At 45.5% G+C, this 14,609-nt stretch overlaps 1 protein-coding gene across 3 annotated transcripts in view; it reads right to left on the reverse strand.

The window, feature by feature from the left end:
• Positions 1–14,609, reverse strand: part of Rpap2 (RNA polymerase II associated protein 2) — a 65,580-nt gene that overhangs the window by 16,869 nt on the left and 34,102 nt on the right. For all 3 annotated transcript variants that reach the window (XM_075943100.1, XM_075943097.1, XM_075943099.1), the window contains exon 11: positions 13,328–13,396. In XM_075943100.1, coding sequence (XP_075799215.1) covers positions 13,328–13,396 — 69 coding nt within the window. The remainder of the gene's footprint in view (positions 1–13,327; positions 13,397–14,609) is intronic.

Below are 14,609 nucleotides of genomic sequence, written 5' to 3' on the forward strand. Positions count from 1 at the left end.
CCTTGGTCTCTTTCTAGATTCAATCTGTTGATACTACTTTCTGAATCTTTGTCCCCTTATCTTAGCTATCCTACCCAGCAAAATTGCAATCCAAGATCAATGCTTTCTCCCCCACACCACAGGGTGACTATAAACTCCTAGGGTAGGGTCTAGGAGTGAGGGTTGGGAGAGAGGAACTCTGGCTGATAGCACTACAAATCTATGATCTTTGGTCTCATCAGGACAATCAATATACGTTAATCTTCTGTTGTTCGTGGTCAGCTCCTTTTCTGGACCGTGAGGACCACTGTTAACTACATGTCATCCAGACTCCACCTCAACAGCTATAGAGTGCCTGCCCCCTCTCACCCCACCTCACTGAAAACAGATGTCCTTTTGAAAAACTCTCTCTTCTGTGTATAGACCTGTGTGTCACACTGCTCTCCACTGGTTCCTCCCTGCCTAGAGCAGCTGGTGCTGCTCTCCACTGGTTCCTCCTTGCCTAGAGCTGTTGGTGCTCCTCTCCACTGGTTCCTCCCTGCCTAGAGCAGCTGGTGCTGCTCTCCACTGGTTCCTCCCTGCCTAGAGCAGCTGGTGCTGCTCTCCACTGGTTCCTCCCTGCCTAGAGCTGTTGGTGCTGCTCTCCACTGGTTCCTACCTGCCTAGAGCAGCTGGTGCTGCTCTCCACTGGTTCCTCCCTGCCTAGAGCAGCTGGTGCTGCTCTCCACTGGTTCCTACCTGCCTAGAGCAGCTGGTGCTGCTCTCCACTGGTTCCTACCTGCCTAGAGCAGCTGGTGCTGCTCTCCACTGGTTCCTCCCTGCCTAGAGCAGCTGGTGCTGCTCTTCACTGGTTGCTACCTGCCTAGAGCAGCTGGTGCTGCTCTCCACTCAAACTGCCCTCTCTGCTAATGGCCATGATCCATTTCTTTGTATCTTTGAGATGATCGTCCACCATGTATACTGGCTCTCAGCTTAAATGACTAACTTTTAATGGTTCCTTCCCCCACGCCCTTAATTAAGTTAACAAAATTACCTTAGTCTTCCTAAAACTGTTACTATTAAGTCTCTCCTACTCTGCCTTTCAGTATGAATGTATTTATTGTGTGTGTGTGTGTGTGTGTGCACGCACGCGTGTGCATTTCCTGTTCCTCCCTTTGGCTCTTATATGCTCTAGAATTCTGTGGACATCTATAAAGAAAAACAGAATGGGATATTTGTTATAAATATATACATAAAATATAGATAAAGTGTTAAGTCTCCACAATACACAAAATGAATAGATTTTAAAGTTAACAAAGGAAAACTTTGGCAAGCACTCTACATTTAGGAATAATCTTTCTTTTCATAGCTTCATTTAAATTTGTAAGACTACTGAATAAAATGGATTTCACAAAGCTAGCTAAAGGAAGCTTCTGTGCTAAAATGAACATTCTACCAGGACCTATTAATATTTGATAACCACCTTCATGCCAGTCGTTCCGCACCTGCCTTCCACGCGCTGTGACTGTAGGCGTGTGCTGCCACAACTGGGCTGGAAAAGTGTTTGAGTATTTTACCTGTTAGTATCTGCAATTGAATGTAAAGGATTTATTAAGGCTGGCTGTGGTGGGGCGTACCTACAACCCCAACAATTGGGAGACCCAGGCAGTGGACTCTAAGACTGAGGCCAGCCTGGGCTGTATAAAAACAAACAGTTCTCTAGAATCATGAGAACAAACAAACAAACAAAGACCAGGCTGGAGAGACCATGGGTCAATGTCAGAAAGGAGCTTGCTGCTGGGCCTGATGACCTGAGCTATTCCCTGGAACCCACGTGTAAGAGAGAACTGACTCCCAAGCTGCCTGAGCACCGCAGGTCTCTGCAACAGCTTTAGCTGCTCAGCAATTTATGGCATAGTTCATAAAAAACAAACAAAACCTCTAGATGTATGGGGATGCATCTTTAGTTTTTAAATTATAATTTACTGGTGCATTTAGTGTTGGGGGATGGGGCATATTTGTGCCACGCCTGTGGAGGTCCCACAGCCTGCAGGAGTTCTATCTGTTCATTTGGTTTTTCAAGGACCATTCCCTGAGTTAGTCAGTGCGAGACACCAGGAGATAAGACAGTAGCAACCCACATAGCAACTCCACAGACTGGCGTTTTTCTAAGAACACAATTTCAAACTCACAGCACTGACTGTAGACATTTTTCCTGATTCAGCACTATCTACACATTGTCCAAACACAATATTTAAGTGGAGACACTCCTATTGTTACAGAGACTTATGTTTATATATACATTTTGGGGGGAGGGGTGAACCACATGTTTATGTCCTAAAGACTGATTTATAGGCCATGGAAAACAGAAGAACATGGAAGGTAAAAATCATAAGTGTGAGAGAAAAGTCACTAGGTGTAAATACAAACAGCTGCACAGGTCCAGCCTCAGAGTGCTGCCTTAATTCTCCTTATGGCAAATCACTGGTCTGGAGCAGAAGAACAAATCAGAACCTCTAAAGAAGTAAGTGTAAAACAGTGTGTGGAAGCAGAAGTACAGTTTATCATATTTTTAATTGAGTGGGTGTGTGTGTATATGAGTGTGTGTATGAGTATGTATGTGTGAGTGTAAGAGTGTGTGTGTGTGAGAGTGTGTGTGAGTGTGTGTATGACTATGTATGTGAGTGTGCGCGCGCACGTGTGTGTGTATGAGTGTGTGTGTGTATGAGTATGTATGTGAGTGTAAGAGTGCGTGTGTGTGAGAGTGTGTGTGAGTGTGTGTGTATGACTATGTGTGTGAGTGTGCGCGCACACGTGTGTGTGTATGAGTGTGTGAGTGTGTAATGTGTACTACTACACCCAAACCCAGCGCTGTGTACCCAAGACCAACACCGACTCCACCAATCCTAGTTCTTCATTTCTGAAATGAATGGATGAGTAAACCTTTTACCAAGTAACAGTGAATTCAAGTCAGAGAGAGACGTGGGAGGGAGAGACTGGGAAGGAGGCAGGCTAAGGGATGAAGGGGAAAACAGAAAGGCTGGTAGACCGATGCCAAGGCCTGTCCTTGCCGCAGGTGAGACAAGTTCCACCTCAGCTAAAACCTGAATTCAGTTGACTCCCACATTCCAGTGAAGAAAATCACACCCAATGAGACGGAGTCATCTGTGCAAAGCTCATCCCAGGGCTTCAAGAGTCTTGTTCAAGTTTTGTCTCTAGAAATAAGGCTCACTAAAAGCTAATCATGTAAATTAAAATACTACGAATTCTATCATAGGTAAGCTGGATGTGGTGGTGCCCTCATGTAATCCTAGTACCTGGAAGGCTGAGGCAGGAGGACCGCTGTCAGTAGTGGTCAGTAAGGAAGCCTGGGCCACAAGGAGGTTATCTCAAAAACCAAAATGCACACAAAAATTGACCTTAGGTAAAAAGATAGTCACCAAATGTTAGAAACTAGTAGGTATGTAAGACGGGAGACCAGAGACGGCAGATAAGAAAGCACACCACACAGGGGCATGCCTTCATGGGCTTTCCACTTCAGAGCCATTATCTGGGAAACGGAGATAAAAGCTTTGATTATAGAAGACCAGGGCAGCCAAATAAAATAAAATGTTTTTCTTCTGACAGATGGCTCCTGCCCTGATGATGTTTGCACTTAAGGGTTTAGGGTTACCTATTAATAAGGAAGCAGGGATGCTTTCCACTGATATTTCTAATTCAAAAGAAACAGGTCCTTTGTAAATCACTGTGGAGTGATATAGTGTACGTGTGTTTGTTTAAGGGGCTGGGGTGGAGTAACTTTAAAACTTTATATCTAAATCCTGTTTGTGGTAGGTCTATATAGCAGCTGCAGGTGAGCCCTAGACAGCTTTCTTCATCATGCCTACTCCCGGGCAAATGCTCTCCTTTCCGAGGCTGTGTGAGTCGGTGAGATCAAGCAGGGGACCCACACAGTGATTACCACACTCTTCGTTCTAGGGGCGAGCACCAAGGCTGGGGTAACACTACCAGCATCCTCGGGATCTTGGTCAGATATGCAGACGGCATTAGGAACACAGGGACTGGCTGCTGAAGCTGAGGCTGTGATCAGTCAGGACCAACAGCCTTAACCACTGCCCCCCTTGGAGCTGCGGGTGCCTGGGATGGGAATCTGGAGAACCTGTCTTTTTAGTTTGTTTTATTGAGGAATCTTTGTGTTTTTTTTTTGTTTGTTTGTTTTTTTTTTTTTTTTTGTGGTGCCAGGGAGAGAAGACAAAAGCCTCAAACACAGGCAATTTTTATCATGGATTAAGGCATCTGGTTTGGGGATGCTCAGCAGATTATGGATGAACAAAAGACTAGGTTATAAAATTGCTAGAGATATAGAAAATCCTAAAAAAAAAAAACTCTTTGTAGAAAGTAGGTTTTGATCAGGAATTTAAAATAGTGCTGTTTTCTTTTGGACAGTACCTGAATTTTGGGGTTAAGGAAAGAGCTGAGTGGGTAGAATTCCCATGCTCACAGAGCCCACAGCAGGACACGGGTACAGAAGTGCCCATCTGTAATCCTGGCGCTTCTACTCGGGACGGTGGCCGAGACAGGCTATGGCCCAAGCCAGGCCTGCAGGTCGGGCCGTCTAGAGCTTTTACCACAGCGGCAGAAACACGGTGGAGGGTGAAGTGACTCCCAGTCGTCCTGTCTTCCTGCACCTGTGACAGGAGCATGTCCCAGATGCTGGCTAAGAGGAGGCTCTGCAGTTAACAATAGAAATGCCACAAATTGGTTCTGATGAGTTATGTTTTTTAAAAAGGACACAAAGTTGGTAGGTAGGGAAGTAGGGACATGGAAAGAGTTGGGGGAGGGGAATGAATATGATAAATGGCACAAAACTACACACACACACATACACCACACACACACATATACACCACACACACACATACACACACCACAACACACCACACCACACACACACACACATACAGACTGGTAATTTGAAAGAGAATGTTTTTCAAAGAGTTAGCTGTTTGAATAACTGGTTCCAGGTTGGTGGTATGTGGGTTTGTTTAGGGAGAATGGCCTTCTTGGAGGAAGTACGTTACTGGGGGCAGACTTGGAGGTTTCAAAGTTACACACACACCTTTCCCAGTTCACTCTCTGTTTCCCCTCAAGAGTCTGCTGCCTGCTACCATGATGGACTCTACCCCTCTGGAACTGGAAGTCCAAATAAACCCTTCCTTTTATATGATGTCCTGGTCATAGTGCCTCATCATGGCAACAGAAAAGCTGGCTCACCCTCCCCCAACTCTTTCCAGACTCACCTCCCCACCTTCCAACTTTGTCTCCCTTTTAAAAACTATTTTTTAAAACTGATCAAAACCAATTTGTGGCACTTATATTTTTAAAAGAAATACCTTCCTCTTAGCCAGCAGAGTTAGGGTTAGTGTGTGTGTTTGTGTGTGCGTGTATACATGCTCACACTAGGTATGGTGGCTCCTGCTGGTAACCCAGGACTTTGGGGAAAGGAGGAAAGACGGTTGCTGCTGTAAGTTCAAAGCCAGCCTAGGGGGACACAGAAGGGTCAGGTTAGCCTGCGCTAGTATTTATTAAGCCCCATCCCATCTCATAGACCTCTCTCTCTGTCTCTCTGTATGTGTGTGTCTGTGTGTATGTACCTGCATAACTACCTAAAAATATGCATTTCTTGTACAAACTCTCAGCAATTAGTATGGAAGATATAGAAAGAATCTCACTTTTGTTCAGTCCTCAGTGAAGGGGAAAATAGTTCATCTTCAGAATGTTGAAGGCAGTAATAAACATAGTAAAAGAAATAAACCTAGGATTTGTATAGGCAAGCAAATTAACCAGGACAAACGATATTTAGGTATTCTAAGGACGAAGGAAATATAACTATTTGACGTGTTACAATATTTATATGGCCTTGAACACTATTTCTATTCCCCTCCCTTTTTGCTCATATGGGTATTCCTAGAAGATGAGAAATTACTATTACAAATCTGTGTAAATCTAATAATGAGCGAGAATATGGATATTTCAGTTTTTGATAAATTGTTACTCTGCACAACCATCCAAAACACCTGAGGGAGTCCTGAAGAAAGGGCCACCTGCTGCGCTCACCCCTAACGGAGTACTGAAGGGAGGCCCGTCCAGTGTGCTCACAGTTTCAGTCCATTGCACAAGGGTGAACACAACACCTCTTCTGTGTGGTTATCCCAGCAAAAGGAGATACAGAAAGTCAGACACATACACACCAGGGACAAGATACTCCAAAGAATGCACTCTTGTGTCCTACTTCCTCTGATGAGTTCCACTTCCTGAAGTTTCCAAAACAGCAACAGCAGCTAGAGACCCCGAATACACCACATGAGTCTGTGAGGATGCTCACGTGACATTCAATCTCCCGATCCCAAAGGCTCAGGCCACCTCATAGTGCAAAATTCATCGGGCATCCCTCCAAGAGCCCTGAAAGTCTCAACAATTCCAACACTGTTCAAAAGTCCAAGTGTAAAGTAGTTTTTAAGACTAAAAGTACACTCTTAATTGTGAGCCCCCTAGAATAAAAAATGTTACATATATCCAACAGCACAGGGCAGACTCCTCACCCCACAGGCGAAATGGTATTCGGAAAGGAGGAACAGGGTCAAAACGAGACGAAAATCCAGCAAGGCAAACAGGAAATCCCACAGCTCTGTGTTCAGCATCTGGAGCATTGATGGGGTGCTGTGAGCTCCAACAGGCCTGGCCTGTATCCCCCCAGCCCATGCCTTGTTGGGTGTGGCCTACAAGAGCTGCCCAGTTTTCCTGGTCGGATCCTGCTACGGGGGAGCAGGGTCGCTGAGGATGATCTCTGAACAAAATCAGTTTCAAGTCCCACCTCTTGCGTCTTGGGAACACACTTATTTATTTAGGCTTTTCAGAACAGGGTTTCTCTATAGCTTTGGAACCTGTCCTGGAACTAGCTCCTGTAGACCAGGCTGGCCTCGAACTCGCAGAGATCCACCAGCCTCTGCCTCTTGAGTGCTGGGATTAAAGGTCACACTAATTTTGTGAGTGAAAAGCCATGCTGAGTACAGGGGGAGGGAAGCACCGCCCCCTTAAAGTCTTGAGCACCAAATGAAAGGGCAGCTACAGATTAGACCGAAGGCAGAGTGGAGGGAGCCCACCACAAAAAGGCTACTTTCGGTGTGGGTCTCTGTCTCTATCTCCATCCATCACCAGATGAAGGTTCTATGGTGATATGCAAGATATTCGTCAGTATTGCTATAGGATAGGGTCATTTCAGGTTCCCTATCCTCAGCTGCCCAAGGAACTAACTGGGGACATCGCCTTGGGCTCCTGGGAGCCACCCTAGGTTCAAGTCTGTTGCCAACCCTAAGCTGGAGCACTGGACTGAGCTCCCAAGGTCCCAATGAGGAGTGGAAGGAGGGAGAAGATGAGCAAGGAAGTCAGGACCACGAGGGGTGCACCCACCCACTGAGACAATGGAGCTGATCTATTGGGAGCTCACCAAGGCCAGCTGGACTGTGACTGAAAAAGCATGGGATAAAACTGGACTCTCTGAACATGGCGAACAATGAGGGCTGATGAGAAGCCAAGGACAATGGCACGGGGTTTTGATCCTACTTCATGTTCTGGCTTTGTGGGAGCCTAGCCAGTTTGGATGCTCACCTTCCTAGACATGGACGGAGCGGGGAGGACCTTGGACTTTCCACAGGGCAGGGAACCCTGACTGCTCTTTGGACTGGAGAGGGAGGGGGAGAGGAGTGGGGGGAGGGGGAGAAGGGTGGGAGGAGGGGGAAGGAAATGGGAGGCTGGGAGGAGGCTGAAACTTTTTTTCCCTTTTCTCAATAAAAATAAATAAATAAATAAATGAAGTTCGAAGCCCAGGGAAAAAAAAGGCTACTTTCTCCTGGTAAAGTAAAGCTATTTTTATAGATTCATTTCTTTCTTTAATTCTTTTAAAATTTGCTCTCATACTAATTTTTGCTTAAAACAATGACATCTGAATTCTACCTCTGGCCCTAGGCAGAAATATGACACCTAAATTACCAAAAAAAGCCCAAGGTTACTACTTAAGGTAGATTTCTGGTAAAGAACAGAGCTACGATTTAATTCAAGCAGACTTGTCAATCACCTACACAGGAAAAGGCCCCAGGAAAGCTGCCTGGTGTTCCCGCCTGCTCTTGCCCTCGCTCTCCGAGGTGTCTCCTGTTCTCCTCTAATAAAGGCCGTCTGTTTTTACATTAGGGTGGTCATTCTGACCCAGGAGCACAATCAGTGACATCTCACAACTCTGGCAGCCGAAGCATCCTGGGGTCTTCGCCACTTCCTAGGTTCATCCTCACAGCTCCAAGTACAGAGTCTGGGCAGGCTACACCTTGCTGGGTTTCCTAGTCTTCCTCCAAATGCTTGCGTCCTGAATGCCGCAGCACCAGTGGGAAAGTCTACCATGAGCTCAGGCCATGGCCAGGTCCCTCTGAACAGAAGAGGCGGCAGCCGCGGTGCGGTGTGGCTGAACTTGGGAAAACAGTTATGGCACCTGCTGGCTCTCTCCTGAGAAATTTGTACCCTGGACCTGCCAATGGGTGGGGTTCGCCCATTCCCAAGATGCCCCAAAGGCGTCCTTTCTCTCTGTCTTGACTGGGTGCCTGGTTCTTTCCAATGGACTTAATCTCTTTAAAAACTTCAATCTCCCTCTTTCTCAAACTAAACTGTGTTTTGAAATCCTTCTGTTCCCAAGCTTTTTGCTCCCGATTCTTACTATTAAACTTGGCTAAAAGTCACCAGTAACTACCCACACCCTGAATGTCATGTGTTTTAATAAAACTTCCTCATGACCTTAGACCATCATTTTTCAGGTCAGCCCCAGAGTACTGACTCAGTGCAGATGCAGACAGACCCTTTGCAAGGACATAGTATGCCTGGCCTCTACTGTCCACACTCCTGTGCACCCTGCCCCTCTGAAGGAAACCATGCTTGCTTATTAAGCTTTGTTTCACCGTTCTAGCAGCTCCTCCACGCCGCTTCTGCAAACCAGCTCAAACAGTGCAAGAGCCATTCAGCAGGGTAGGCAACAGCCCGCTTCTCCGGGGCCAGTGTTCTGTGTTATTTTCTCCTATGCAGTTGCTACAAAAATGCCTGACAGGACAATTAAATGGAGGAATTACTTTTTTCCTCACAGTTTTAGAGAGTTGACTCCATTATGACAGAGCAATAGAGTTCTGGTGGCTGGGAAGCAGGAGACAGAGGGGCTAGGGACAAGACAACCCTGAGTCTGTCTACCCTTACTGACCTACTGTCAGCTACTCCTGATGCTTCCTTCACCTCTCCAAATAGTGTCTTCTGCTGGGGACAAGCATATGCCATACAGGGCTGCGGGCACTGCACACGATGTTGACTGGGTGATGCGCGGGTGAGAACTCGGAAGATCAGCTCTGAAATGCCTGCACACTGCCAGTGACAGCGTGGACCCGTGCAGCTGCCACAGAAAACAGTCGGGCAGTTTCTCAGAAGGTTCAACATAATCAGTGTATCCAACCAACGAACTGAGAACATGTCCACAGGAGAGCAAATGTTTACGGCATCACTGTACAAAGGAGCCCCGGAGCAGAAACAAGAGTGATGACTATCACCAGACAACCGAGCAGAGGCGCGCAGTACATGCACAGCAAGGGCGCAGCAGAGGCGCAGCAAAGGTGTGCAGTATATGCACAGTAAAGGTGCAGTAAAGGCATGCAGTACACCCGCAGCAAAGGTGTGCAGTACATGCACAGTAAAGGCGCAGTAAAGGCATGCAGTACATCTGCAGTAAAGGTGCAGCAAAGGCATGCAGTACACCCGCAGCAAAGGTGTGCAGTACATGCACAGTAAAGGCGCAGTAAAGGCATGCAGTACATCTGCAGCAAAGGTGCAGCAAAGGCGTGCAGTACACCCGCAGCAAAGGTGCAGCAAAGGCATGCAGTACATCTGCAGCCCGGCACGTTATTTGGCCACACACAAGGTGCCGTTACATGCTACTACATGGACGTTAAGTGGAAGAAGCCAGACACAACCGTGTCTTCTATGACTTCACTGATGGAAATATTCACAACAGGCAAATAGATAAGTGGCTATTTGATAGGAAGAGATAAGAGGGTGTCGGCAGGAGAAGTCATGTGACACTTCTGTCTGGGGTGACAAAACTGTTCTGTTATTAGACAGTACTGACCATGGCCTAATATAGCAAATACACTGACATGTAGAACTATATAAACATTAAAATGAGAATTTCATGGGTGCATTTTTTCTCAAGAAAGTCAAGTACGAAATTCCATAATATAATATAGAAAAATATTTCCAGCAGTCTTTAACTATGGTCTCAGATACCAAGGCTGACCTGGAATGGTGAGGGAGACTGAGGAACAAGAACCGACACATCGCTAATGAATAGCTGTTTTTCAAGGTGCACACAGATCTTATGAGGAAACTGAGTGGCGGGCAAGCTTTAAAAGACAGTTGGGTGAGGGTAAAAGCTTCAGTCACATCTCTCCACTCGCGCCCAGCAGCCCCGGGAAGTGGCTCTCCAGAGTATCCATCTGTGAGGACTCCCTAAAGTGACTGTGTCCTGATGGTTTTCCTTTAGAGATCATGGTCAAGCTGAGCTTGTTTAAAATACCATTTTCCAGGACTTACATGCTACTCCCCGAACGATGGGAATACTCAAAGCTTTTAGAGGGATAAACTACCGAATGGTCTCTGACTACAAACAGGCCACAGTTCACTGGAAACAGCCAGTTCGGATAAATAAAATGAAAGCAGACACTTCTGGAGATGGCCTTGAAAGCTTTCCATTAGAGAAACCGGGGCGCCAGAGCAGGAACAGCCTGTGTCTCTCTATCTGAGAGAGTGAGCAGTCACCTCCTCCCTGGACAGCCCAAGTCTCAAGGAACCTGGCACACTTTCCTTGAGGAAACTCAATCCCCGCTCCTAGTACAGGGACTCGGCCCAGTGGATTTGTTCTGGACGCCTTTCCTTTGGCTGCCAGTTTTGGTCTGGACCTTCTCCTAGATCTCTCACCAGCCCTGGCTTGGTCCTATTCTGCGTTACAAACTAGAATTGAATGACAGTGGTCCAATCCAAGAAAACCAAAGGCAAAGGAACAGCACAGGAGTGGTGGGCGGCGGATGATGTCACCTGGGTTGTCTAAGACACTCAGTACCAGGAGTATGAGGAAGATGATTGTCAGCTTCTGCTCTGAGTGAGACGGGTCAAGAAGAAAGGTAAAGAAGTGTAGGGAGTTGCGTGCTAGAAGATGCACTTTGATGCAAACTGTTTCCTAATTTGATTGACAAACAAAACTATATAAATACATTAACAGGTTTTATCTAACAGAATATATAGGTTCTAAAATGCAGAAAAGTTAACTTATACACATTTTTGTTTAAAGACATACATCAAAGACTGGTATCTTACCCAGGCTTATTTATTTGGGAAAATCCAAGCCGTATTATTTCAATATGCAGAGATCAGGGCATGAGAACAGTTGACAGAGGACAAAGTATGCTTCTAGCTACCATTTTAAGACTGCATATGGGAAACTTAACACACATAAAAAGTGTACAACTGAATCCACTGAAGTTACTTTTCCGAAGAGTTGTTATACCTAAGCCCAGAGGTCAAAATTGTGCAAAAAAGAACAAGCTAATGTTGTCAATATTTTTTTGTCACATGGTGCCTATATTAAAAACATACATAGGTTTCCTTAAAAAAATTTAGGTTTTACATTTTTGTGTGTGTATATTTAAGGTGTATGGTCTTGTTTGGAGGCATGTACATGTTCATGCTGGTGAGCACGTGCATACATGTGTGTAGAAGTCAGAGCTTGATTTTAGCTCGGGGTCTGCTCATCTCCCCCAGTGAGCTCGGGTCTGCTCGTCTCCCCCCACTCACACGTGCAGTGAGCTCGGGTCTGCTCGTCTCCCCCCACTCACACGTGCAGTGAGCTCGGGTCTGCTCCTCTCCCCCACTCACACGTGCAGTGAGCTCGGGGTCTGCTCGTCTTCTGCCCACTCACATGTTGGAGGGACAGATGCTGCCACACTGGCCACACTGGCTTCCACATGGGTGCTGGGGTCTAACCCCAGGTCCTTATGCTTGCTCAGCAGGCATTTGGCTGACTGAAGCAGCTTTCCAACCCTGAGCTTTGTTTTTACCTGGAATAATTATATGAATTTTAATAGTAGATTTTATTATTATGCTTCTCATGCTTCTTTTTATTCCTTGCTAAACATTTTGGAGATGTGGCAGTAGTATAGAACCTACTATGTCTTCAGCTGTAGAAACAAGGTTCTGAGATGACTGTTCATCCTCTAACATGTTAGTCCAAACACTCTTCCCTCTTGGCATAATAAATTACAAAAGTATAATTAATTGTCTATGAGCGTTTATTACCAGGCATATGATACTGTGGGTAAGCACTGTTACTGATGTTTTCCCTGTCAGTGACCAAGGTATTTACACATTTAATAAAGTAGAAAAATGTTTTAAAAATTAATAAGATATTTTTCATGAACTGCCAATTCAACTGGAACACTGAATAGTAAAAATAACAAAAGATTTGTTCTTAGGGCTGATTAAAAATTTATATCAGAGCATTCAAGTAAAGTTATTTTCTGTGTTCTGATTAAATGAATCATATGAGTTGTATCTGGTTGGGTGACACAGATTCGGGCTCACTGAAGCCTACCTAATCCTTCCCACACACCTGGGGATGGGAAAAACACACGACAGACCAAAGTCAAGGCAGGGGGAGAGTGTGGGACTGCAGCTGCCCTGAGCTGAGCTGTGAGCATCCCTAAGTCAACTGCCTTGGGCTTCAGTGACCTCACACGCACCAGAAGCGACAGAGATGCAATCATAATGATCTCAAAAATTTCTTCCAATTCATGCTGAAAAACACTACACCTAATGCCTTTAGCCCTTTTGAAAAAGAGCCTAGAAACCACCAGTGGCGCGCCTTAAAGGGGAGTGGGGTTGAAGTGTCTTACATATACTTGTGTAGTAAGTGTTTACGTTAGCGCATTTAACTGTTAGATTCTAAACTGTCAATAAATGAGATATATGACTACATGTAGAAACACAGATGCGAGACAGTGTTGCTCACTCGGCGTTAGAACAGGCATGAACAATGAAATGTATGGGATGTGGCATAACCCACATATGGGACGTTCTCTAACAAAAGATAAATAACATTTATGAGGACTGTTTCTTAGGATGGTAGAGATACAAAGAAGCAAACACAGCATCCAAAAACATGGAAACAACATTCTTCAAGACAGTGTGCAAACCTGTGACTGTTCCCTCAGAGATAGAATCCGAAAGAGTTACTTACAATGTCAGCAACACCACAGCGATCAAAGTCCATTCCACGGGCTTGTGGATAATGTTTCGGTTTGATAATCTGAAAGACATCAAGATTTTACCTTCAAATTTTAGTTCTTGATAAGAATTATGATTTAATGTGTCAGAGAGGTAGTTATTTTATTTTGGTTTTTCAAGACAGGGTTTCTCAGTGTAACAGTCCTGGCTGTCCTGGAACTCGCTCTGTAGACCAGGCTGTCCTTGAACTCAGAGATCCACCTGCCTCTGTCTCCCCAGAGCTGGAATTAAAGGTGCGCACCGCCACCACCTGCTAAGAGGCAGGTCTAAACACCTGCTCTGTTCCACAGGGCAGGCAGTGGTGTAATAATGTGCTATTATTCAGGGCTTGGTATGGACAGTTCCGGACCATCCCGGCTCTGAGAGTCCAGCCACAGAGAGCAGCAGTCTCCACAGGAAGCACTCAGCCGCGCTCTTACACATTACAGCAAAGGTGATATTAGAACAGGATCATGAGACTCACAAGGAAAGTGAGACCACATTTGTTCAGACAGACACACATGCCCCCAGCCCACATCAGCACCTGCTGAAGCTAACAAGGGAAGCTGCTCTGACCCTAGCTTTGCCTTGTGCTTGATTGGCAGTGGACAACAAGGGATGCCATAATTATAGAAAATGAATGCTAGCTCACCAGATTCAAACCCGGAATATATATATGAGTACCTTCTCTCTAGATATAAAGGCTTAAAGTACTTTCATTTATGTATGATGACCTATGGAAACCTTCAACAAAATACTGCTTATAATAGAGAAAATAAATTGTGGCATACTTAGAGTATTAAACAACCATCAATATGAATGGAAGACTTACATACACTGGATAATCACTCTGAATGAACCAAACACGGTGTGGCATGATTTCATCAGTTAAGAATGGGCACACACGGCACAGAAGAGAAAAGCGAAGACCAGATGGACACACGCGCTTCACAGTACAGGTGCTCTCTCCGCAGATGAACGTCCCTGCCCCCTCTGCTCAGCTGACTTCCCTTTCTTTCCCACACCCCATATCACCTCCTCTCCCTTGCCTGAGAAGAGATCTCGGCGCTCTCCACCCGTTTATCCAGGTGCCAGAACAAGTGTACAGTCTTTACTACGAGCGAAACGTTAGAAAATTAAAAACCTATTAGTTTGTTTTGTCAATCTGGATTTTCTCTATAGTTTAGAATGTTTTTCCAAATTAATAAAAAGTCTAGCTATAAAAAGGCAGTACAGTATAACAGTCCGCTAATGTG

Source organism: Microtus pennsylvanicus, chromosome 12 (assembly GCF_037038515.1).
Source record: "Microtus pennsylvanicus isolate mMicPen1 chromosome 12, mMicPen1.hap1, whole genome shotgun sequence".
Classification (NCBI taxonomy): Eukaryota; Metazoa; Chordata; class Mammalia; order Rodentia; family Cricetidae; genus Microtus; species Microtus pennsylvanicus.